The 22,141-nt window shown below is 52.8% G+C and overlaps 1 protein-coding gene across 4 annotated transcripts; it reads left to right on the top strand.

Annotated features, from left to right (window-relative positions):
* Positions 1-4,476: 4,476 nt before the first annotated feature.
* Positions 4,477-20,918, top strand: NOM1 (nucleolar protein with MIF4G domain 1). Of its 4 annotated transcripts, none has more exons than XM_053217807.1 (12): positions 4,477-5,481; positions 7,042-7,169; positions 8,391-8,586; positions 10,423-10,746; positions 12,682-12,792; positions 13,733-13,900; positions 14,598-14,719; positions 15,297-15,429; positions 15,953-16,084; positions 18,079-18,188; positions 18,464-18,656; positions 19,037-20,918. In XM_053217807.1, the coding sequence occupies exons 1-11, from the start codon at positions 4,492-4,494 to the stop codon at positions 18,636-18,638; spliced, it is 2,589 nt and encodes an 862-aa protein (XP_053073782.1). In that variant the 5' UTR covers positions 4,477-4,491; the 3' UTR covers positions 18,639-18,656; positions 19,037-20,918. The 4 variants fall into 4 exon arrangements, with proteins under 4 accessions (XP_053073782.1, XP_053073781.1, XP_026907055.2 ...); XM_053217806.1 differs by having other exon boundaries at positions 18,848-20,918; XM_027051254.2 differs by having other exon boundaries at positions 7,045-7,169; positions 18,464-20,918.
* The last annotated feature ends 1,223 nt before the right edge of the window (positions 20,919-22,141 follow it).

Below are 22,141 nucleotides of genomic sequence, written 5' to 3'. Positions count from 1 at the left end.
GGAAGAGAGGCTGGGGGGGGGGGGGCTGGGATCGGGGAGACCCAAATGGGCTGAAAGGCCACGCTTTGAACTTGGTTCTTCCGGGAGCCATGAAAGATCTTACACAGGGGAATGGCAAGGGGAGATTTAGGTCTAGAGCAAATGCTCTGGCAGCCGGTGGACTGGAGAGAGTCAAAGGGTGGAGACTCTGGGGCCTGTGCAGCACAGCGGCTTCAAGGATGGGGAGAAGGCTCTGGGTCTGGCCCGATGTTCTCCATCAGGGGCTACGGCATGGATGCTGGGGGAGAAGTCTGGGCTGCCGTTTAGTAGCAGGAGGCAGAAGAAGGGAGGTGCATTTGACCTTGACCTTGCAGCCGAGGGCCTCTCTGTATGCTGACCTTTCACCTACCAGATGGCAAAGAGGAAACCCCAGAGGCGTCTGTGAAGGAGGTGGGGGACACAGGTGCTCACACTCTCGGCTGCAGCACAGACAGGCCCAGCTTTGGGGTTGCAAATTTGGCACTGTGAATTTTTAAATTTTTTTACATATTTATTTATTTTTGGCATACAGAGAGAGACAGAGCATGAGCAGGGGAGGGGCAGAGAGAGGGAGACACAGAATCCGAAGCAGGCTCCAGGCTCTGAGCCGTCAGCACAGAGCCTGAAGCGGGGCTTGAACTCATGAACCGCAAGATCATGATCTGAGCCGAAGTCGGTCGCTTAACTGGCTGAGCCACCCAGGTGACCCATTTATCTGTGAATGTTTAAAACACGTGTGTATACTTTCTCTAAGCAATTTCTAGGATGACAATCTGTGGAACATGTGCACAGTCCTGCAGACACACACACACACACACACACACACACACACACACAATGTTCACTACAGCATTTTTAATAGTGCAAAAAATGTGTCCTTAACAGGAAGCAATCAAATATTCCTCATTAGCAGATTGGTTACAAAAATTATGCCCATCGAGCCACTGGAAAGAGTGGAGGATCCAGAATCGATACTCAGATGTTACCATGCCAAGAATCACCCTGGAGGCTGCTGAATGCAGATTCTGACTCAGTGGGTCTGGAAAGGGCCGTGGATGTTACTACATTCCTAACCCTCCAGTAATGATGCTGCCAGGCTCCAGGTCACCGATGTGGAGAGAAGCCTCAGCTGAATCATCTATTGCGGAACAATAGATCCCATTTTGGTAAAAAAAAAAAAAAAAAAAAAAAAAAATCATCATCATCATCATCATAATGCAAGTTGGTATATAAACTGAATATCCAGAAGGAAATGTATTTCTGGAAAGTTAAGCATAGGGTGGACTCCCCCTTCTACATCACATGTATAACTATAATGATTCCTTTTTTTACGGTGAGCATGAATTAATTTGCATCAGAGAAAAAAGGAATCAATAAATTGATGCACTGAAACAAAAAAGTTTGTAAGCCTAAGTGTTACGGACAGAATGTTTTTGTTCCCCCAAATCCATGTGTTCAAGTCCTCACCCCCAGTGTGATGGTGTCCGGAGATGGGGCCTTGGGGAGGTGACCAGATCAGAAGGGTGGAGCCCCGTGGTGGGCTGAGTGCTTTTACAGAGGGGACCCCAGAGAGCTCTCTCACCTTCCCCCCAAGTGAGGACACAGAGAGGAGAGGCCATCCGTGAAACAGGTTGGGGGGTGGGGGGGCGTGTCACAAGACACCAAATGTGCCGGCACCCTGACCTTGGACTTGCAGCCCCCAGAACTCTGAGAAATAAATCTCTGCTGTTTAAGCACCCCACCCCCACTCCCACCCCTGTCTGTGGCGTTCTGTTATACTCGCACTAAGACACAGAGCTAAAGGCTATGCTTTAAATTGTACATCATGTTCCTCGTGATAGATCATCCATGCTATTATTTTTAAAAAGCTGTCAGGCAAAGCCCCAACCCACAATTTTTTTCCAGGCCAGGGGACAAGTGTCTGAGGCAACAGGCTTCCGTCTGCCCTTCAAGGCGACCAGCCTGGGTCGGTCCTGCCGGCAGTGGGGTGAGTCTCTCACAGTGCAAATCTATCTGGGTCACTCCCGAACAGTCTGCCCACCCCTCCACCGGAAGCATTTCCCTGGTTTCCTTGTGCGCCCAGAATTAAAGTGAAATGCGGCGCAAGTTGCCACACCTTGCCCGCCCGGCCCCTGCCCACGTGGCCGGCTTGTAGTTTGCACATGCACCCCCACGTGCACACACCGGCACTCTGGTTCTGCTACTGGCCGGGTGCCCTCTGTTGCCCCAGCCCCTGTGTCATGAACGGACTGTTCTACGTCCGCGTTGCTTGTCTTGGCGACGAGATGGTAAAGGCGCTTTTCTCCCACCCCCAGCTGCTTTCACGAGGGAAACAGAACTCCCTCTCCACCAACTGTCTGAACGCCTGGCCAGTGGGGTGATGGCGGTTTGCGGGTTTGGAGACACCGAGCTCCTCCAAGTGAGAAGTCGTCGGAATAAGTGCAGAAGGCCTCCCTCGCTTTAGGATTTTAGGGTTGAAAACTACCCCCAAGATTTGCCCACATCCATCCCTCACGGAGTCTTCGAAGCCGTGGCCTCGGAGCAAAGCCACCTCCACCAACAGGAAGGCAGAGCCAGCCAGGTGGCCTGGACGCTGCCAGCCCAGGGTTCAGAGTGATCCGTGAATGCCAGCCGATTAGGGAGGTCACTGACATTTGCTGAGCACTTACGATGTGTCACACCCCTTCTAAAGACTCTGCATGAGTGAATGAATGTAATTCATCTGGTTTCTGTCAAAACGGATTAGAAACAATTAGCAGCAGAGACATGCCTGAACGAGAGAGAAGCGTGGACCCCAGGGCATAACAGCAGAAGCGAGAGCCCTGCAGAGACAGGAGGTGAGGACAGGTGGAGACAAGCTTTCTCTCATCTCCCTCGCACGGCCCCGCACACGGCCAGGGCCTGGGAGGGGAGGCGCCCTGGAAGGCAGAGCTAGGCCGGCACCCCAGCACCTGCTCCAAAGCCCCAGAGCCCCAGGACCAGGGAGCGGGGGCTGCCCCCGGGAGGCCCGTCCTCCCCCGATGCTTCTCTCCGGGAACTTAGTGATGTGGACAGGCGGACAGCGCCTGGATCTTTCCACACTGGAGCTAGTTCGTCAGACACGGCCCCAACCTTCAGCCTCCGAACTACTCATTCCCAGAGCGCTCGTAGTCCCGGCAAAAAAGCCCTCGCCGCAGCCCCAAATACAGATGAGAAAGGGGACAACTAGCAACATGGGTCACAGAGTGAGGGTGTGACGGACCAAGAGCCTAGAGCCGCCTGGCAGGGCCACTGAGGGAGAACGAGAGAGGAAGAGCATACGTTCTGCTACAAAACCAAAGACAGCAGGTGTTTGCTTAAACCTCATTATTTTTATAATAGCCCCGTGGGATAGGCACGATCATCATCCCATTCTGCAGATAGAGAAACTGAGACTCAAATAGAGAAGCTGAGCTCAGTGAGGCTGAAAGCATGAAAGCGTGAGGTCAGGATCTGAACCCAAGCCCCAGAGCCCCGGCTGTTGAACACTCTGAGTTTTGAACATTTATTTGCTTGTCTCTGGTCCTTCCTGAAGTTTTTTTCTCTTCACCTTTAAGCCATGAGTACTGTTCTTCCCCTCTACTGCACTGTTTCCTACTATAAACCACCTAGTAACAAAGTACCACAAACTGGGCAGCTGAAAACAACAGAAACAGGCTCATTCCTAAAGCTGGAAGTCGGAAATGGTGGTGTGGGTGGGGTTACTTCCTTCTGGGCTCCCAGAGAGAATCTGTCCCAGACCTCTCCCAGCTGCTGGCGGTGGCCGACCAGGAGGAGCTCACCGCCCTCTCCCTGTGTGTGAGCCCGGAACAGGCTGGGAAATCCGCGAAGACCTCCTCTTACCTTTCCTTCGGCTGAAGTATGACTACCAATCAGTGCTAGATTAGTTTCAGGCGTAACCTCCTCTTGATCACAGCTGCAAAGACCCTATTTCCAAATAAGCTCACCTTCCCAGTCTCTGGTAGACACGAATACTTTCATCCCAGGACACCGCTATTGAGAGAGAAATAATGGAACATCGCCCCATGAAGTACCAGGCAACCCTAATAAATACGGAGGTGAGCCATTCCACTGTAGTGGAGGGATGGGAGGCCTGAGCTGGAGTGAAATAAGCAAGTGTCAGAATCATAAGCTTGGATACGTTTCCCCTGTAAAATGCCCACCGGAAACGACATTAACATTTTCCCTACGGATCTATGAAAGGCAAGCACGTCTGAAGAGTCGCGCCATCCAGACAACCACACTTAACTCCTGTGACATAGGCCGTAGGGTTTCATTCATTAAATGAGAATGTACTTGCGTGCTCAGCACACAGATTTTCCAGCATTTGCCGAGCAAGCGACGTTCCCTGCGCTGCCGCCCTCCCGCCAGCAGGGGACACCGCCCCGTCCGGCTCAGCGCCGGCTCTGCCCGGAAGTCCCGCCCAGGCCGGAAGTTGGAGTAGCATCCAGGAAAATGGCGGCGTCCGCAAGTGCGGGCGTGACGGGCCGGCGTGGGCGAAGGGGGCGCGGGCAGCACGGACGCGGGGGGCGCCGCCGGCCGGGGGGCGGCACGGAGGGGGCCCTGAAGCGGCTGAAGCTAGCGGTGGAGGAGTTCGTGCAGGCGACCTCCGAGGGTGAGACCCCCGGCGGCCCGGCCGGGCCCCGGGCGGAGGGGCGCTTGCGCCGGGGCGGGAGGAAAAGCCGCAGGGAGCTGAGGAAGGAGAAGCGGCACCTGAAGAAGGCGCGCCGGCTGCAGAGGACTGCGGACCCGGCGAAGGGCCCGGGCCCAGGCGGCGGCGGAGCCGGGGGAGCGAGTGGCCTTCGGGCGGAGGGGGCGGAGGGGGAGGGCGGCCGGCGGACCCCTCGTCGGGTCCCGGCGCCCCCGGACGAGCCGCGACCTCCCCCGGCCAAGGGCGCCCGGGCCCGCCCCGAGGCCAGGGGTCTCCCCGGGAGCATCAGACCCGGCTCAGCCGCCGCCGCCCGGAAACGGGCCCTTCTGGCAGCCAACGAGGAGGAGGACCGGGAGATCCGGAAGCTGGAGCGGTGCCTCGGCTTGAACAAGCGCAGAAGGAAGGGCGACGGTGGCTCCGTGCCACTTAGCTTTGCTCGCGATGGGCTCGACTACATCCTGGGAGCCCTGGGGTCTGGAAGAACTGGCGGCTCGTACGAAGGCAGTAGTGAGGAGGAGGAGGAGGAGGAGGAGGAGGATGTCGGACAGACTGTCCCCGAAAGTGACTTAGAGAGCGACACCGAGGACGAAAGGGGGGAGGAGGAGGAGGAAGAAGAGGAAAAGAACAAGGTGGAAGCGGGAGCGCACAGTGAGCAGGACGACGTGGAAGACATTAAGCCAAAAAAAGTGGCAGAGGGGAGAGCGAAGTGGAAAAGGGACAAAAAGAGAGTCCGTTTTGCAGAAGAAACGAGTGAAAATTCCTCTGAGGACGCGGGCACAGACGCCACAGATCAGGTATCGTGTGGACAACCTAAATTCTCCGGAATTTTCCCTGAAATGACGCGCGGTGGCCAGAGTGGGACAGAAGTGACATATTGATCTATTGGTAGTTGCTGAGCCAAGTGTGGGTAAATCGGATTATTATGTCTATTATGTTTTTTAATTTCCATAATGAAGAGTTAAGGGAGAAAACCTTTCTGGAGACTTTTTATATCAGAAGCTTAATGGCCATTCCCACTGGTCGTTCTGAGATGATATCTTCAGCTTACTGCCTCAGTCTCTAAACCTGACTTTGAGTTCCCTCCCCCTGTGCTCTGTTCCCTGTGGGCCTCCGTCATTTTGGCGGGGGGGGGGGGGGGGGGAGAGACGGCTCTAGCATCCCTGACTCACCTCTGCCCTCCCTGGTCATTTTCCTGTCCCGCTGCTTCCAGAGTGAATCTTTAAAACATAAAGCTGATCTACAGCACCCCCTTCCACAAAGTCCTATGTTGAAGATCAAGTTCGGAACCCAGCACCCAGAAGTTGCCTTGGGGGAGGGGGGCACCTCCGCGTGCACCTTGAAGGCAAGCATATGAGTGGAGGGCGTGCACTCTTCCCACGTGTCGCTGTCACAGCGTTCTGTGCCTAACTAAGTGCATTTCTCCCTCCTGCCTGCAGGGCCTGTCTTCATCTTCTCAACGTGTCCGTCTGTCCACGTAGACTTCCCTGGGCGTCTTTCCCCATCTTAAGTGTAGGAGCTAACACTCTCTCTCGTGTCTGTCCCCGGAACCTTAGCACCTGGCGCTCTGTGAGCAGTCTTTAACTGCTGTCGGTTCCCCTCTCAGGACTTGGTTTTTTGGACTGTCCCTAACTGTTCTTTCACAGCCTGTTGAGGTATAATTGACACACTGAACCGATGGGTGTCTCAAGAGTAACAGTTTCTGTGTACATAAATGTGTTTTCTCCAACTAAGTTTGAGCTCCCTGACTGCAGGAATCATGCCTTACAAATGTTTGTCCCCTAAAGCCCTCACTTAGGTACCCGGAGAGTGTTGGTCAATGGTGATGATCTGTAACCTTCCCAGTTGATAATCTGGGAAATAGTGAGCAATGGACTGATTTTGATTTGGTCGTGTATACTTAGACACTAGTTTGGAACAAGTTTGAAGTTCTTTTCTTTTCTTTTTGAAGTTATTTTAGAACAGTCTCCCTCCAAAACCGGTGGTGCATTTAATTTCGGTGTTTGTATCCTGCTGTGTTGACCGTAAATTAAGCCCAAGCAGGTGTATGTAGACTGTGGAGCTCTGGTGGGCAGATGCCGGAGGGTCACGGCCAGTTCTGAAGAGTCACAGGGAGAAACAAGGGGACGAGATGTGCCGACACTAACGTCAGTGGCGACACCACCAGGCTGGGGAGTGGGGGGGCTCAGGGCTCCCCACGGCATGCAGTACGTTACTGATGGTGATTAAGCAGCAGTGGTCAGTGGGCCAGCCCCTGCCGCTCCGTGGGACTGTAATATGTAAACGCGAGCATAGAAGACAGAAAGGTGGAACTTGTTCAGTGTAAAGTTTTTGTCATTTATTTCTGTCTTTTCAAGCAGAGTGTTTGCGAAAATGATGGAAAGTACGTCCCACCTCACGTGAGGCATGCTGAGGAGACAGTGAGTGGTCAGAAAAAGGAGGGACTGGAAAGACTGAAGAGACACGTCCAAGGTCTCATCAACAGGTAACCTGGCAACACTGTCACCCTGTGACATGAAAAGAGATCGTCTGTGTTCTGAGAACGTAGAAACTTTCCCAGCAATAACCCGTAAGCTGATCGACCACAACAGCCCCTCTCGGTTCCTGTCTTAGTGCAGCCAGATCTGTGCCTTGGAAAGCAGGATGTCCGCCTTTTCTGTTTGGTACTTTGAACCCTTCAGACTCTGAAAGCCACATGGTCGTTCTAAGAAGTCCCAGGACCGGGCCTGGCAGGACTGGGCCTCCCCCTGCACCGGCGCTCCTGGTCCGGAATGCGGGCTTCAGTCCCCTTGCTCGTTACTCGTGGTTGAGAGTGTGTGTTCTCTGCAGGGTCTCACGCAGGGAGCTCCAGGTCCTGCCCACAGTGAAGGCGGGACCCTCCCAGCACCCCACAGCTCTCATGCTAGCCTTTGTGGTCACACCCAGTCCTCCCCCTGCACTCACTGCTTTGTTTTATTTTGTTTTTAAGTTTCTTAGTTTATTTTGAGAGAAAGGGAAAGATTGAGCAGGGGAGGGGTGGAGAGAGAGGGAGACACAGAATCCCAAGCAGGCTCCATGCTGTCATGAGATCATAACCTGACCCGAAGTCAAGAGTTGGACACTTAACAGACTAAGCCACCCAGGAGCCCTCATTGCTTTGTTTTTAATTAAAAAAACAAAACACGGTTTCCACGGTAATTCTGGAATTCTACCATACGTGCCATTTTAACGCTCGGGGGCAGCACAGGAATGGTGCATGATCTTCATGTACCCGTCCAGCCCTCCCCTCTGCCCAGGACACAGAGCAGCCTTTCCTCAGTGTAGGAGTGGAAATCGTTACGCTGGCCTCTGGCCCAAGGTGGAAACGGACTTCTTCCCAACAGTGCGTCCCCACATGCTAAGTAAGGACAGCTCCCTGCCTGTGCCCGGGACACTGGATCAGGGCAGCAGTGAAGCTCCCTCAGCATAGTGTCCGGGGTCTTCGAGTCCCGTGTATGCTTCCTGCAGGCAGGAAGACAGTGGTTAGGTCATTGCGGGCTCCCAGAGGATCGCGTGCCGTGTACGGATACACGCGTTACCGGGGCCACCCAAAAGCTGTTAGTGGGTCAGACGGGCACGTGGATAGGGTGTAGAGTGGTACTGATGACTCTAATTTGTTTAAACGGACCTAGAAAGTAATTCCTGATGAGAAGCGTCATTGCCGCTCTGCCTTCACAACTGCCTGCAGGTTGAGCGAGCCGAGCGTGGCCTCCATAAGCGGGCAGCTGGAGGAACTGTACATGGCCCACAGCAGGAAGGACATGAACGACACTCTGACGGGCGTCCTCCTGAGCGCCTGTGCCCCAGGCGCGGCCATGCCAGGCAGGCTGGTGATGGAGCACGTGCTCCTGCTCAGCGTCCTTCACCACACGGTCGGCGTGGAGGTAGGGTCCCTCTCCCTGCGTGATGGCTGTGTCCACAGGCGGCTCCGGAAGGCAGGTGCTGCTTTGTCGCCACCGCGTCGTCCGAACCGCGTTCCCAAATACTTGGTTTCGTGTCCGGTCCGTTCTGATGGCCCCCGTCGCCGTTAGTTTGCTCGGGCCTGGTGTCTCGGACTTGCCTCCATCGTGCTCCCCGCTCTAACAGAGACTTGCCCCAGATGCTCGGAGCACGGCAGTCCGTGTGGTCTATCTGCTCAGGTGTTCGTACTGGGCGTGAGGCCACCAGACTGGGAGTGACGGCGGGTTTGATGACGTGAGGATACGCGGGACCGGGCCAGGCTCGGAGCCCCCGGGGCCACCTGCGGGCAGCCCGCAGGTGCGTCCTTGCCCCTGGCCCTCTGCCTTAGCCTCAGGGAGGCCGTGCGGTGACTGCTCCTGTTCTGAGAAGTCCTCTTGGGTCACCTCCTACGGTAAAGCCACAACCTTCCCAGGTAGCATTCCGTTTCCCACCTACTTGGAGAATCACCTACCAGAAGTAATCGTTTGTGTTGTAAGGGCCGTCCTCACATAAGACGCCGTGAGTCCCTTCTCTTCACGGTGAAGTGTGCTGGACTCCCTGGACGCCACTCCCGAGTGCCCTGTGTGTGCCGCGACGCGGTGCCCCCGGGGCTTTTCTAGTGCGCCCCAGGCCTCCCGGGGTCACACCAGTGCCCTTCGTAACTAGAAGGATTTAACGCAGACGGTAAGTGGAGTTCCGGTAACAGCCGTAGACCCCGAGCAGCCACAGCATGTAGGACCCCTGGGTCGGACGACATGAGGCGATGGGTCCCACGTGTCATTGAGACCCCCACGCACGGTATGGAGGACACCTGGAATGGCTCGTCCCCGGGGAGTCGTCACGATGCTTAGTGGACAGTGTCCGCTTCTGCCAGCGGTTGACCAGCTGTCCGGACTGGGTCCGTTAGCTTTTCTTTCAGTTCTTGAGAAGGACCTCCTCGCAGGAATTCGTGGGAGAAGAGTCTGTCACAGACCCCTGCTGCCAGTTACTGAAAATAAAAGTCAGGCTTGTGCAGATTTGCTTTAAAATCTCCAAATCAGGAGCCACTGGGTGGCTCAGTCGGTTGAGCATCCGAAGTCATGATCTTATGGTTCATGAGTTCGAGCCTCGCATCGGGCTCTGTGTGGACAGCTCGGAGCCTGGAGCCTGCTTCGGAATCTATGTCTCCCTCTCTCTCTGCTCCTCCCCTGCTTTTGCTCTCTCAAAAATAAATAAACATTAAAAAAATTTTTTTTACGTCTCTAAGTCAGAATTAAGGCATATTCTTAAGTAACTTTAGTCACATGAATGTTACTCATATTATAGTAAAGTTATATTTTGTTCTGAAGATATTAAATGGAATCTAAAATTTTGACAAATGTTGATATTATTCTGTTTGTGTAATTGAAGACATACTTAAATATGTTTTATGCCTGAATTTTTCTTGATGTCTGCAGAATTCTACTTTCTGTCTTGGATTATATTTGAATGGAATGTAGCATTCACCACGGGGTGCCCCTTCGGGGTCACCGTCAGCATCCCAGGCTGTCCTCCCTCGGCTGCTGTGTGGACACACCTCCCCACGGGCTCTGTGTCCCTGCTTCTCTTGCCCCCTCCAGCCTTAGCTGGAGCCGAGCTCAAGCTGCAATAGAGTCTGTAACTTAGTAGCTGTATATTTTCTGTGTTAATTTAAAAAGCACTAGACGTTTAAGTTCGTTGCAGGAGGAAGAAGGATCCCTGAGAAGAGCTTGCCAACATTGATTTTTGCATGTTTGCAGTGATATTTTTTCTGCCTTGTCCAGGTCGGTGCTCACTTTTTGGAGGCCGTGGTGAGGAGGTTTGACACCATCTACAAGAACGGAGGCGAAGACAGAGAGTGTGAGAACCTGTTCACTGTCATCGCCCACTTGTATAACTTCCACGTGGTGCAGTCTCTCCTTGTCTTTGACATTTTGAAAAAACTGATTGGAACTTTCACAGAAAAAGATATTGAACTGATCCTGTTAATGCTGAAAAACGTGGGCTTTTCATTGAGAAAAGATGATGCTTTGTCGCTTAAGGAACTAATCCTGGAGGCCCAGGCCAAAGCCAGCGAGGCAGGTGGCAAGTTCCGGGACCAGACGAGGGTACGAGTGCGTTACCTGGCCTGCTTCCTAAGTGCCTAACTGCTCACACTGACCAGAGCTTAAAATCAAGTATTTTGGGTAAAATTGCTTTTAATTTCTTAGCGATCCCCGTTGTCTTCTGCCCCACCGGGTTTTGTGGTTTATCTTCAATAGGTGAATGGACTTTTTTCCTACTGAGAACTCAGGTATTTTGTGAATTTCAGAGTTGGCTTATTTAACATTTACCCACTGAGAAAACGTTTCCTGAGGAAGGCCATGTGGCTGGGGCTCAGGTGTCAGCCCTTGTGGACTTAGGCAGAGAGAAGTGATCGAGGGGAGCATTCCTGAGGGCGGGGCAGGAGGAAAGGGCTGAGGCTGGCCTCGGGAGGCTTGTAAACCTTTCAGGGACTTGGGATTTTATCCTAGAGGCACCTGAAGGGTTCTGAGTGTGCTAATGCCACTTTCACTACCCCGTAGAAAAGGGGGAGGTGGGGCGCCTGGGGGGCTCAAGTCAGTTGAGCGTCCGACTTCGGCTGAGGTCACAATCTGATGGCTTGTGAGCTCGAGCCCCGTGTCGGGCTCTGTGCTGACAGCTCAGCCTGGCGTCTGCTTCAGATTCTGTGTCTTCCTCTCTCTCTGCCCCTCCCCTGCTTGTGCTCGGTCTCTCAAAAAATAAAAAAATGTAAAGAAAAGGGGGAGGTGGTCAGGGCAGGGAGACACCACTGCAGGGTCCGGTGGGGAGCGGCAGCATGGTCACAGCAGATGTGGGTTTAGGGGTTAGAAGTGGGTTGGAGGGGGAAGGCGAGTGTGAAGGAAAGGAAGGGCCGGGGTCACTGCCAGTGGACAGCAGGACAGTAGGAGAGGAGACAGACGCAGGAGGGAAGGCTGGCCCACTTTGGGAGTCCCGAATGAAAGTGCTGGGTCAGCTATGAAGAGGTGCTGGCATCTGCTGGGCAGTGGACAGAGCCTGATGGTTTCAGAGGACCAGCATTCATCTGGGCTGTTGAGGGAGGAGCGTGAGGAATCTCCTCGGCCGGGTCCCAGAGTTCCCAAGGAAGCACTTGTCCCTGGGTTGAACGCTCAGAGGTCAAGTTTAAGACAAAAGTCGCTGGAGGCGGGAAGTAGGCTCTGTGGCCTGGGGCTGGGGGGGATGGGGAGTGCTCATATGGGTTTGGAGCTTCTTTCTGGGGGTGATAAATATGTCCTGAAATTGATCGGGATAGCTGCACCCCCCTGAATGTGCTCATACGGTTTTATGTGGATGAGTTTTATGGTGTGTGAATTACTCTCTCGATCAAAAGGTAGTATCGGGGGAAATCTCAGAGAAAGTTACATGAAAAACTTTTCTCTATGACATTATTTCCGATTTAAAAGTTAGAAAAAGAAAAAGACCAGGAGTGGGGAAGACGTTAAAATGTAATGGAGAGAGAATAGCTAAGACTGTGGGGTTGGGAGGTGCAGGGGGCAGGTCAGAGGTGGTGGGGGTGGAGGAAAGAACGTGAGATCTTAGGGGGGTGGTTGGGTCCCAGAGGACGTCGGGTATTAAAACACGTAGTCCTGGAACGCCTGGGTGGCTCAGTCGGTTAAGCGTCTGACTTTGCCTCGGGTCATGATCTCATGGTTGGTGGGCCATGAGCCCCGTGTTGGGCTCTGTGCTAACAGCTAGGAGCCTGGAGCCTGCTTCGGATTCTGTCTCTTTCTCTCTCTTCCCCTCCCCCCCACCGTGCGAGCGCTCTCTTTCTCTCTCCTTCAAAAATAAACATTTAAAAAAAAAAAAAAGGAAAACAACAAGAAAAAAACTTGTAGTCCTGAGCAGGAGGGTCAGGTTAGTGGAGACCGTCTACCTGAGGACCATGCTGGCTCACCGTCCGCGGTGTGCACGGCTGGGTTAGTTCTTTCCATCTCGGGTTTGCACTGTATGAAGGGTCGCTTTTGTTTTCGTTTTTTTCCTTAAAGGTTCGGTTTATGTTGGAGACCATGCTGGCGCTGAAGAACAATGACCTGCGCAAGATCCCCGGCTACGACCCTGAGCCTGTGGAGAAGCTGAGGAAATTACAACGAGCTCTGGTGAGGCCCTTGGACTTCTTGCTTGTTCAGAGCTCCTGTGCCTGCCTGAACTCCTCGTGGAACCTGGGCGGTAGTTGGGGCTGTTAGGTGCCACATCCGGTTAGTAAGAGTTCAGGATCCTGGAAGGAAGCTTCGTGTTTCTGTGGTGAGACCCCCTGAGTGGTCTGTGTGCCGAGGCGTCCCTGTGACTTAAGCGTCCCCGACACTTAGCCTGTGGTGCTCGACTCAGCTGCGCAGTAGAATTCTCCGATCGCTTTGAAAGAGGCTCAGGCCACGGTCCCACCCAGACCAGTGAGGTCACACCATGGAGGTGGGAGTCGGCTGTTGAAGCTCCCTAAGTTCTCCAGATGTGGGGCCACAGCTGAGACCCACTGACCTCCCCCCGCAGCCAGGGGGTGCTTCGGCCCCGACTCTGGGCAGGTCCAGAATCACTGACTCGCAGACCCCAGGCACAGAGCGGCTCTCACCGCCAGCTCCGTGCAGTTGTCCTTGGGACCTGAGTGGAAGCGTCTTCCTGGCGTGACAACTCTCCAAACGGAGCAGTGTGAGAGTTCACGTCTCACTTTGGCATCATTCCAAACTGGTCAACTATCCCATTGGTCGGTGACCCATCACAATATTCACGAACCAGGAGCACCTGGTGGCTTAGTCAGTTGAATGTCTGACTTCGGTTCAGGTCACGATCTCACGGTCCGTGAGTTTGAGCCCCACGTCAGGCTCACTGCTGACAGCTCGGAGCCTGGAGCCTGCTTGGGATCCTGTGTCTTCCTTTCTCTCTGTCCCTCCCCCGCTCACACTATCTCTATCAAAAATAAACAAACATAAACAAAAAAACAATACAAATCAGAAATCCCGTTATGAACAACAGGCAAAGCCAAGGGTGATGAAAGTACAGACTGAACCAGCTGAAGTGTTTTACAAGCTCCCTCTCTTCACTCAGGTGCGCGGCACCGGCTCAGGCACGGAAACCCAGCTCCGCGTCTCCTGGGACGGCATCCTGAACGCAGAGCAGACCGGGCGCTGGTGGATTGTGGGGTCCGCGTGGAGCGGGGCCCCCATGATTGACAACAGCCAGCAGAAGGTCACGGAGAGGCGGCCCACGGGGACGGTACGAGACCCCTGGGTTCATTCAGAAACCTTACAGAAACTGTTACCGTTTGCTGATAGAATTTAACTCCGTTTCTGTTGGTTCTCAAGTCCCTGAATACGTTACATTAAGGACTCAAAAGTTGAATGAGGGAAACACGAAGGCCGAACGCTCACGTTGCAGATACCAGACTTGAGATGCAGGCAGGGGTTTCCCGGGAGAGGTGGCTACCGGTCCGTTAAGCTTGCATTTCAGATGGTCGGAAATCTTCCATTTTCTTTGTGTTTTATCATTAACTAAAGTTCACGTGTTAGTCAGATTTCCTTCACTTTCCCCTAACACCCTTTTTTGTCCCAGGATCCCATGTCCTGCTTCATCGTCCCGGCTCTTCTGGCTGCGGCCACTTCTGTCTAGTTTATGTCGTTATCGTCTAGACTGACAGATGGGGGCGCTCTGAGAAGCCCCCCAAAGCAGGCAGTTTTTCTCCTCCTGCGGCCCTCTAGGTCTCCTGCTGCCGTTCTCTCTTTGTGGGGCTCACCCAGGGATAAAGATTTGGCACTCACACATACGTATTTACGTATAACTCACAGTTAAGTTAATCCTCTGTAAAGTCACAAAGACGTACATGTTATCTTTTAGAAACTTAGTAAAGACAGTGAATGAAATTCGCTTTTGCTTAAAACATGTGTGGTCTGTGTCTTAATTACCCCTCTTTCAGGTTAGCGGGAAGATACTAGAACTCGCCAGGAAGCAGAGAATGAACACCGATGTCAGGAGAAACATATTCTGCACAATAATGACAAGTGAAGATTTTTTGGACGCGTTTGAAAAGCTTCTGAAGTGAGTGTGTGTGTGAACACTTGGACGTGCAGTTTGCTGAGATGCTGTGGAAGGAAGCCGCACAGTTGAGGTCTACGTCACGGGGTGGAGGGGTCAGAGCAGATGCGCTCGGGGCAGCCGGGCCGTCCCGTTCCTCCCCTGCCTGGCTCCAGGCGTCGCCGGCCGCCAGTGGTTCCAGAGTGGAACATGTTCGATATATTTTGATTAAGTGTCGGGTGACCAACTGATTATTCTCAGTGACTGTTGGTTGTCGTAAATTGCTTAGAATCTTCCTATCGAGGTTGTCTTTCTGATTTTTTCTAAATTAAAAACATCCTGGCGTAGTTTCTGTAATTGGTTGTGGCAAGAGTCTTCAAGTGTCCGTGAACCCTTACAAAACCCTTCTCAGGGGACGTGATAGGAGTTAACCTTCCTTTATTTGCTTCACACGGAATGGAACTCCCGGGTGCGAGGACAGGCCTGTCCGTGGCACCTGTCCTGTGACTCGCGCCTCCTCTCCTCAGCTCTCCTTTACCCAAACTGCCCGGCAGGCTGTGCTCCTCTACGCTTTCCTACTCATCACCGTCTCTGTTCGCAGGCTTGGGCTCAAGGACCAACAGGAGAGGGAGATCGTTCACGTTCTCATGGACTGCTGCCTTCAGGAGAAAAGCTACAACCCCTTCTACGCGTTCCTGGCCGGCAAGTTCTGTGAACACGAGAGAAGGTTCCAGGTAACTCCGTCAGCAGGCCGCCCGTAACCTCTGCTCCGCTCTGTCTTCCTGGACCCGGACCTTCTGTGTGGCTCAGCCCAGCGGGCACAAGCGCCCTGAGTCAGGGCCCAGCTGGGGCCACAGGGTATGCAGGGAGCCGGTCCCACGGCCAGGCCCCTCTGGGGCAGAGCCAGGGGACATCGCTGAGGCAGAGTGAAGGGGAAACGATTGCCATGCTGCCTTTTCCTGCTGCAGATGAGGGCGTCTGGCGGCCCACGTCTCTGGGGAGGGCCTCCTGGATGCTGCACTGCACCGACCTTTTCTCCTCCTTCTAACGTTTCTGCCGATTTGAGGGAAAACGCTGTGCAGACCATGTGTGGGATAGGAGGGCGTGTCGCTCCTGGCTTGTCCCGACTCACCTTGTAAGATACTGCAGACACATGAGTAGTAGAGCGCCTTTGAGTCTATCCTAGCGACTTGTACTAACAGTTTCTTGCGTTTTGACTTTGTTCTTTTTTTTTTTTTTTTTTTTTCAATCAATCAGATGACTTTCCAGTTCAGCATATGGGATAAATTCCGGGACCTAGAAAACTTGCCAGCCACTAATTTCTCTAATTTGGTTCACCTGGTAGCCCACTTGTTGAAGACAAAGTCACTTCCACTTTCCATTTTAAAGGTGTGTATCACGTGTGGAATTGCTGAAAGCAGTGAAAGTAATAACACAGTTGCTTTTGTTTGGTACCTCAAGAAAATGTGTCTCCTTAGATTCTGACTTAGCTGAAACATGTTTAATTTTATTTATTTTGAGAGAGAGTACACGTGTGCAAGCTGGGGAGGGGCAGAGAGAGGGAGAGACAGAGATGGAGAATCCCAAGCAGGCTCCACGCCGTCAGCACAGAGCCCAATGCAGGGCCCAGTCCCACAACCGTGAGATCATGACCTGAGCCAAAATCAAGAGTCGGATGCTTAACCAACGGAGCCACCGAGGCGCCCCAGGTTGTTCCATTTTTTTTTTTTTAATGTTTATCCTGGGGAGAGAGAGCATGAGCAGGGGAGGGCCAGAAAGAGAGGGAGAGGATCCCAAGCAGGTTCCACACCAGCAGCATGGAGCCAGATGCGGAGCTCAGAGTCACACACTGTGAGATCAAGACCTGAGCTAAAATCAGGAGTTGGACGTTCACCCGACTCAGTCCCCGCCCCCGGCGGCCCTGAGAAGTGTGTTTATAACACCATAGCGCTGTGAAAAGTAGCCGGAGTCGCTCGCGGTGTGAGTGCACTCGGAAGAGGAAGGCGCTGTTACGGTCTTGCTCCTCTCAGAGAATCTTGTCTGGAGTTCGGGTTCCCGCGCAGGCCCTAATGATACAGCCGCACTGGCTGCTGTCGAGTCAGGAGGAGGACGGGGCGGCAGGGAGCTGGCGGGCTGCCGTGCGGGGCTTCCGCTTCTTCTCCCTTTGCGACGGACAGACGGCGTCTCTTAAAGCGGAGGGCGCCCCAGCCCTGCCCTCCTTCCGGGTCACGTCCGAGCCAGTGACGTGCAGGTGCCCCGATGTCTAGAGTGGACAGGGGAACCGAGACAGAGGACGTGGAGTGTGAGGTGGCTACCGGGCCTGGGCATCCTAGAAACGTGGACAGTGAGGGAGCCTGAGGGCCAGAGAGGGTGTTCGTGGCCTGGACTCGTGCCTCCCGCTCCCTGACCCGCAGACAGACGGCCGCTGCGGTTTCCTGGTTGTGCTTACGTGTCCATCCACCAGGGCACCGAGGCAGGTCGACTGTGTCTCCTTCGGGTGTGGAATTAGGTTTAGGCCACTGTACTGAAAACCAGGCACGGAGCCTTCTACCATATTCCGAAAATGGGAATACTGTGAAGTGTGGCGAGGACGTGCCTTCTCGTTGCCGGAGAGACCTTGCCTTCGGTTTGCTCGACTTTTGAGCTCAGAATGGAGTAGGGTACGATGTTTCCCTGGATTCAGTGGCGCCTAGAGATGTCCTTGAAGCTTGTCCCGGGGTCCTCCCCTAGCCCCGTTCGCTGGGACCTCTCCGGTTCTCAGGTGTGCTGTTGAACTCTTACTGGGCCTGTGTATCTGCGGGTGTCACATAATGTCATCTCACGTACCGAGTCCTGCACATGGACAGTACTGTCCTGTCCCCGTGCTGAGTATCCTTTTACAGTTCTTTGTGGTTAAGTCAGCATGAGTTTGAAACTGACGTTTCATGCACGTTTATATCTGTAATTCTGTTCTCTGATTTCCTTCTGCACAGCTTTCTGTCTTGTAAGTGTAGCGAAAGTTGTGTCTATTTCTCAGGGAGTATGTATACGTATATGTGAGCGATTCTCTCCAGACCTAAACTTTGTATGTATGGTTTTAATTTGGGTGTGGTTTCTTTAAGGCAGGGAGACAAGTATGCTTCAGTTCTAGAATTCCTGATTCATAACTTTTGCGCCCATATAAACCCCCAGCGGCATGTTGCACTCGACGAGGGCGTGCAGCCTCCTGCCCTCAGTACGTAACAGGCCCGCGACCCCACCCTTGCTAACAGCTCTTCGTCTTATAAAACTTGGAAGTAGGTTACTTACAGGCGGCAGGTAATTTTTTACTCTAATTATGTTTGGACATCGTTGAAAGAAATGGACTAAATGCAATTTTTTCTCTCTGTCCTGACTCCTGTTAGGTAGTTGAATTCAGCGAATTGGATAAACCCAGAGTCCACTTTTTACGAAAAGTGTTATATATGCTGTTAATGGAAACTGAAGTTGAAGACCTGGCTTCAATTTTTGCAAGGTATGTGCCAGCTTGTTCTGTTCCAACACACTGCGTAATAAATTATTTTCCGTTTTGGCCTTCAGCTCACGTCTTACACGTTAGATTTGGGGAACACGATACCTGCCAGGGGCAAACTAATAACCTCTGACATGTAGAATAGGTCGTTAAGCTCTTACCTGAGAGTTCTGTTCTTTAAAAGCAGTTAGGTTGTGTCTCCCGACGGGAGATCCCAGAGCTGTGGTCTGGGAGCGGCCAGCTCATCGCTGACACACGTGTCTCCGACTCCTTTCCAGAGTGGCTGACAGCCCGAAGCTGGGCATGTTGAGAGAAGGTCTGAAACTCTTCATCAGTCACTTCCTGGTGAAGAGCGTGCAGACGCACGCAAGTGCGGAGGAAGCCAGCGTGCTGAGAGAGAGGGCCGACCTCTCCACAAAGAGTTTGCAAGGCCAGGCTTCCCTGAGGATGTAGTCTGCCAAAGGACGGCAAGTGAGTGGTCATTTGTCTGAAAATGTCCCTTTTAAACCCAAAAGGCTTGTTACTCCACTGACCGTGTGTAAATCCTGGTGGAGATATGCCACGGTCTGTCGTATTTAATATACTGCATTTTAGCTAATTTTTTAATTTAAGGTTATATTGTACTTACGTTTTCACCCATTTTCACGTATATGTATATACGGTGGAGTTGGGAGAAGACAGAGGGAAGAACAGACAGACCCTGGACTTGTTCTCCGAGCCGCGAGACTGGGTCGGGTGTGGGTGTGCAGGCATGGGGGTGATGGTCTCTTTTAATAGACAAAGTAGGCCACTAGGGGGTGCAGTTACAAAGAAGTTGATGCGTGTTTTTGTCTTTATATATTGGTTAAAAGTTCGAAAACCATCAGTTAAGTGTGGTACCTGATATCTGACTATTTCAAGTGTTGGGAATGCAGATGTTTTGGAAAAGTCAGCAGGTGACGTAAGCCTTGCAGATATCTGTATGACATGATGTGTGGAGCTTCCCACCAGCACTTGGCCTAAAATTGTGACGTGGTGAAGGACGCTCTTCCTGTTTGTGTCTGTCACTTCTACTCATCAACTCCAGATGGCAAAGCACTTTGCTAAACAGCCTTGACGTCACCAGATAGTGGACACCTAGCAGGTGTGGCTTTCGAGCCTGGTTCTAGGAGGGACGCTGTGTGATGAGTGAACGTTTCTGCAGAAAAGACACCCCCGCTCACATGGCAAACTCCGGCCGATCCTCTGAAGAAGTGAGTGTCCTCGGAGGGCAAGTGTCTGTCGTTTCTCCAGCTCCTAGGATCTGCTCCACTGTCTTAAATGCTGCAAACTTGACTTACACGTCACCTTCAGTTGTTGAAAAGTCACCAAAACGTGTGTATAGACTAGTGTTTTATGTGCCATAAACCCACGTACCCCAGCAGCGCACTGTCCTTCAGAGTGGTCCCCGTGGGAGGCTGCACCGGCCGAGCGAGGCCACTCCTGTGCAAACCCCCCTTTTGTCACAGACTTTCACACATCGTCTCCACGTGACCCGACAGCGGTTCGTGTCTGGAAGTCACCGCGTGAAGTCCCAAGTGTCTCCGTGTGTCTCCGTGCGCGTCCCTAAACTAGTGGTTTCAGTTTTGAGATGCGCAGGGAACACGGGAGACTTGGTGCTCTGGCCTCTCTCGTGCTCGTCAGCCCCACAGTCAGCAGCCGCCCCGCAGCCCCGTGTCTCGCAGCCGGTTCTGAACCTGCACGACAAAGAAGCCTGTGTTAGGAGCGTGCTGAGAGCCTCCACTCTACCGAGGGGCTTTTTCACAGAACGTCTGCTGGGCGGTGACCAGGCTGGACGAGGTCCGTTCCGCTCACGCCACCTGTCTGCACACAGCGACCCGTGTCCAGAGGTCTTGCTCCGAAGAGAAATGTGCCCGTCGAACTAAACTGTGTGCTTAACGCACAGTCGATCTGCGTTCGGTGCCAGCTCTTGCCTCCCCGAGGACGCCCGTAACTGACCTGAGGCCATTCTCTGTGGGGGCAGCTGCCAAGATTGAGAGAAGCTTCTCTGCAACAGAACGGTCCCCCCTCATCCATGACACGCGCCCCAGACCTCGGAGGTGTGGATGAGCCCAAGCTGATGTTTCGTAGAAGATAAACTTGTGCAGGTTGAATCCCACTTTTCTATTGTCTTTTATTGTTAAAACAGTAAGAATGTCTCTTTTCCATGGAATATATTTATGACTTAATCCCCGATGTCTGAGTTGTTGAATTTGTACTATGGCAGATTATCCATAAACCTGTCCTTTTTAAGTATAAACGCCTTTTTTAACAAAATATGGGTTGTCACGTGTCAGTATGCTTTAAGTAAATGATTGTATCTTGACCAAAAGCTGTGAATTCAAATTTGCTTTAAATGTATAGGTCTTTTAAATGCAGTACAATAATCTGCCTTTGAAAAGAATGCAGCCAGTGCTGGGTGTCTGTGAATTCTTGGACTTCTGGTGATGCAGTTTGAGAACTGCCATTGTATTGATGGAATTTATGAAAAGAAGCTGTCTGTAGGGAGTTTTGTCTTTTTTTTTTTTCTTTGTAAACGCTCTCTACATCCAGCCTGAGGCTTGAACTCACAACCCCGCAATCAAGGGTTGGCTGCCTGTTCCACCGACGGAGTCAGCCAGGTGCCTGCATGGGATTTTATCTTCAAAGTAGAGACATAAGGAACGAACTTTTTAATGTATTAAAATGTGTAAATAAAAATATTTTTTTTGTATTTAGACTGCTTGTGAAGGTTTATTTTGAAAGAAGAGGTCTCCTGGTATACTAAGGTCTGCACCTTATCTTTCCATTTTTACGAAATCTACTTAGCATATGGTTTAGACTCCGCCTGAAAAATACATGTGTCTCCCTCCCTCTGAGCCCAAAGACGGAGATAAGGCAAATGAGGCAAGATGTTAACCATTAGTGGATCTGGGTGAAGTTTATACAGACCAACTATTACATTCTTGCAACTGCTCCGTAAGGTTTAAATTGTTTTAAAACAGAATTTTGATAAGGCGTTCATAATGCAGATCTCATCCTCCAAAGTTCTAAAATACCCTGGTGTTTTTTTCACAAAATTAAGCTAACAAATCACCTTTGCCTCCTTTGTAAGCTGATTAGGCCTTACTGGGTAAAACAGTGATGCCTGTGTGTGGGTTCCCTCGGACTTGGTGCCTGGGTTCGGAGGAGCCCGGGGGGGGGGGGGGGGGAGGAGGGCTGGCGGGGAGGCCCGGTTGACTCGCTGATCATGGTGAGCCGTGCTCGGAGCCTGCACGTGGGCCGGGTGGCAGTGGGCACAGTCCCGAGAGTTGAGCACCCTTCCCACCCTGCCACACGGGAGCGGGCGGTTCGTGCTTCCTCTCCGTGGCTGGCCAGGTAGCGAGGCCCAGGGTCCTTTCCCGAACCGCTTGAGAGAAAGCTGCATCGTCACGTCCTGTTTCGCTAAGCGACTCTGTATTTCCTGTGGGCGCCTTCCAGTTGCCAGAGTCAGGGAGTGAACGTCGATGGGAGGCTAGGACGGCCGTCTGCGTGGGCCTTTCTGCTGTTCCATGATGACTCAAGCTACACTCTCGTTCCCTTCTCCCCGTGTCCCGTCAGGAGAACGTGACGTCAGTCTGTCCGACCGATGACAGCTGGGGCTGATGGAGGCCATGTCGGCTGGGGTCCACACCGGCCAGCTGACCAGTCTGTGAGCAGGGCGGGGGAACTGTGCTAACCTAGCGTTGCATCCACAGTCACCCCACCACCTGGGTGAGGCAGCAGTCACTTGCTGTCTGGGGTTCTCTGGGTCACGTTCACGAGCAGCTGGGCCGGTTCCGGGTCAAGCGAGAGGAGCTTCCCGACACATGACCTGCCGGCCCTCCGGGGCTCCCGCCGGCATCTGATCTGCTCGCGGCACCCCTCTCGCTGGAAATAGCAAGAGTGGCTTCTGTTTCCTGCACCGAAGGCTGAGATGC

The sequence above is a fragment of the Acinonyx jubatus genome, chromosome A2 (genome assembly GCF_027475565.1).
Source record: "Acinonyx jubatus isolate Ajub_Pintada_27869175 chromosome A2, VMU_Ajub_asm_v1.0, whole genome shotgun sequence".
In the NCBI taxonomy this organism is placed as follows: Eukaryota; Metazoa; Chordata; class Mammalia; order Carnivora; family Felidae; genus Acinonyx; species Acinonyx jubatus.
Note: the sequence above shows the minus strand (reverse complement) of the source record. Positions and strands in the feature narration are given on the sequence as shown.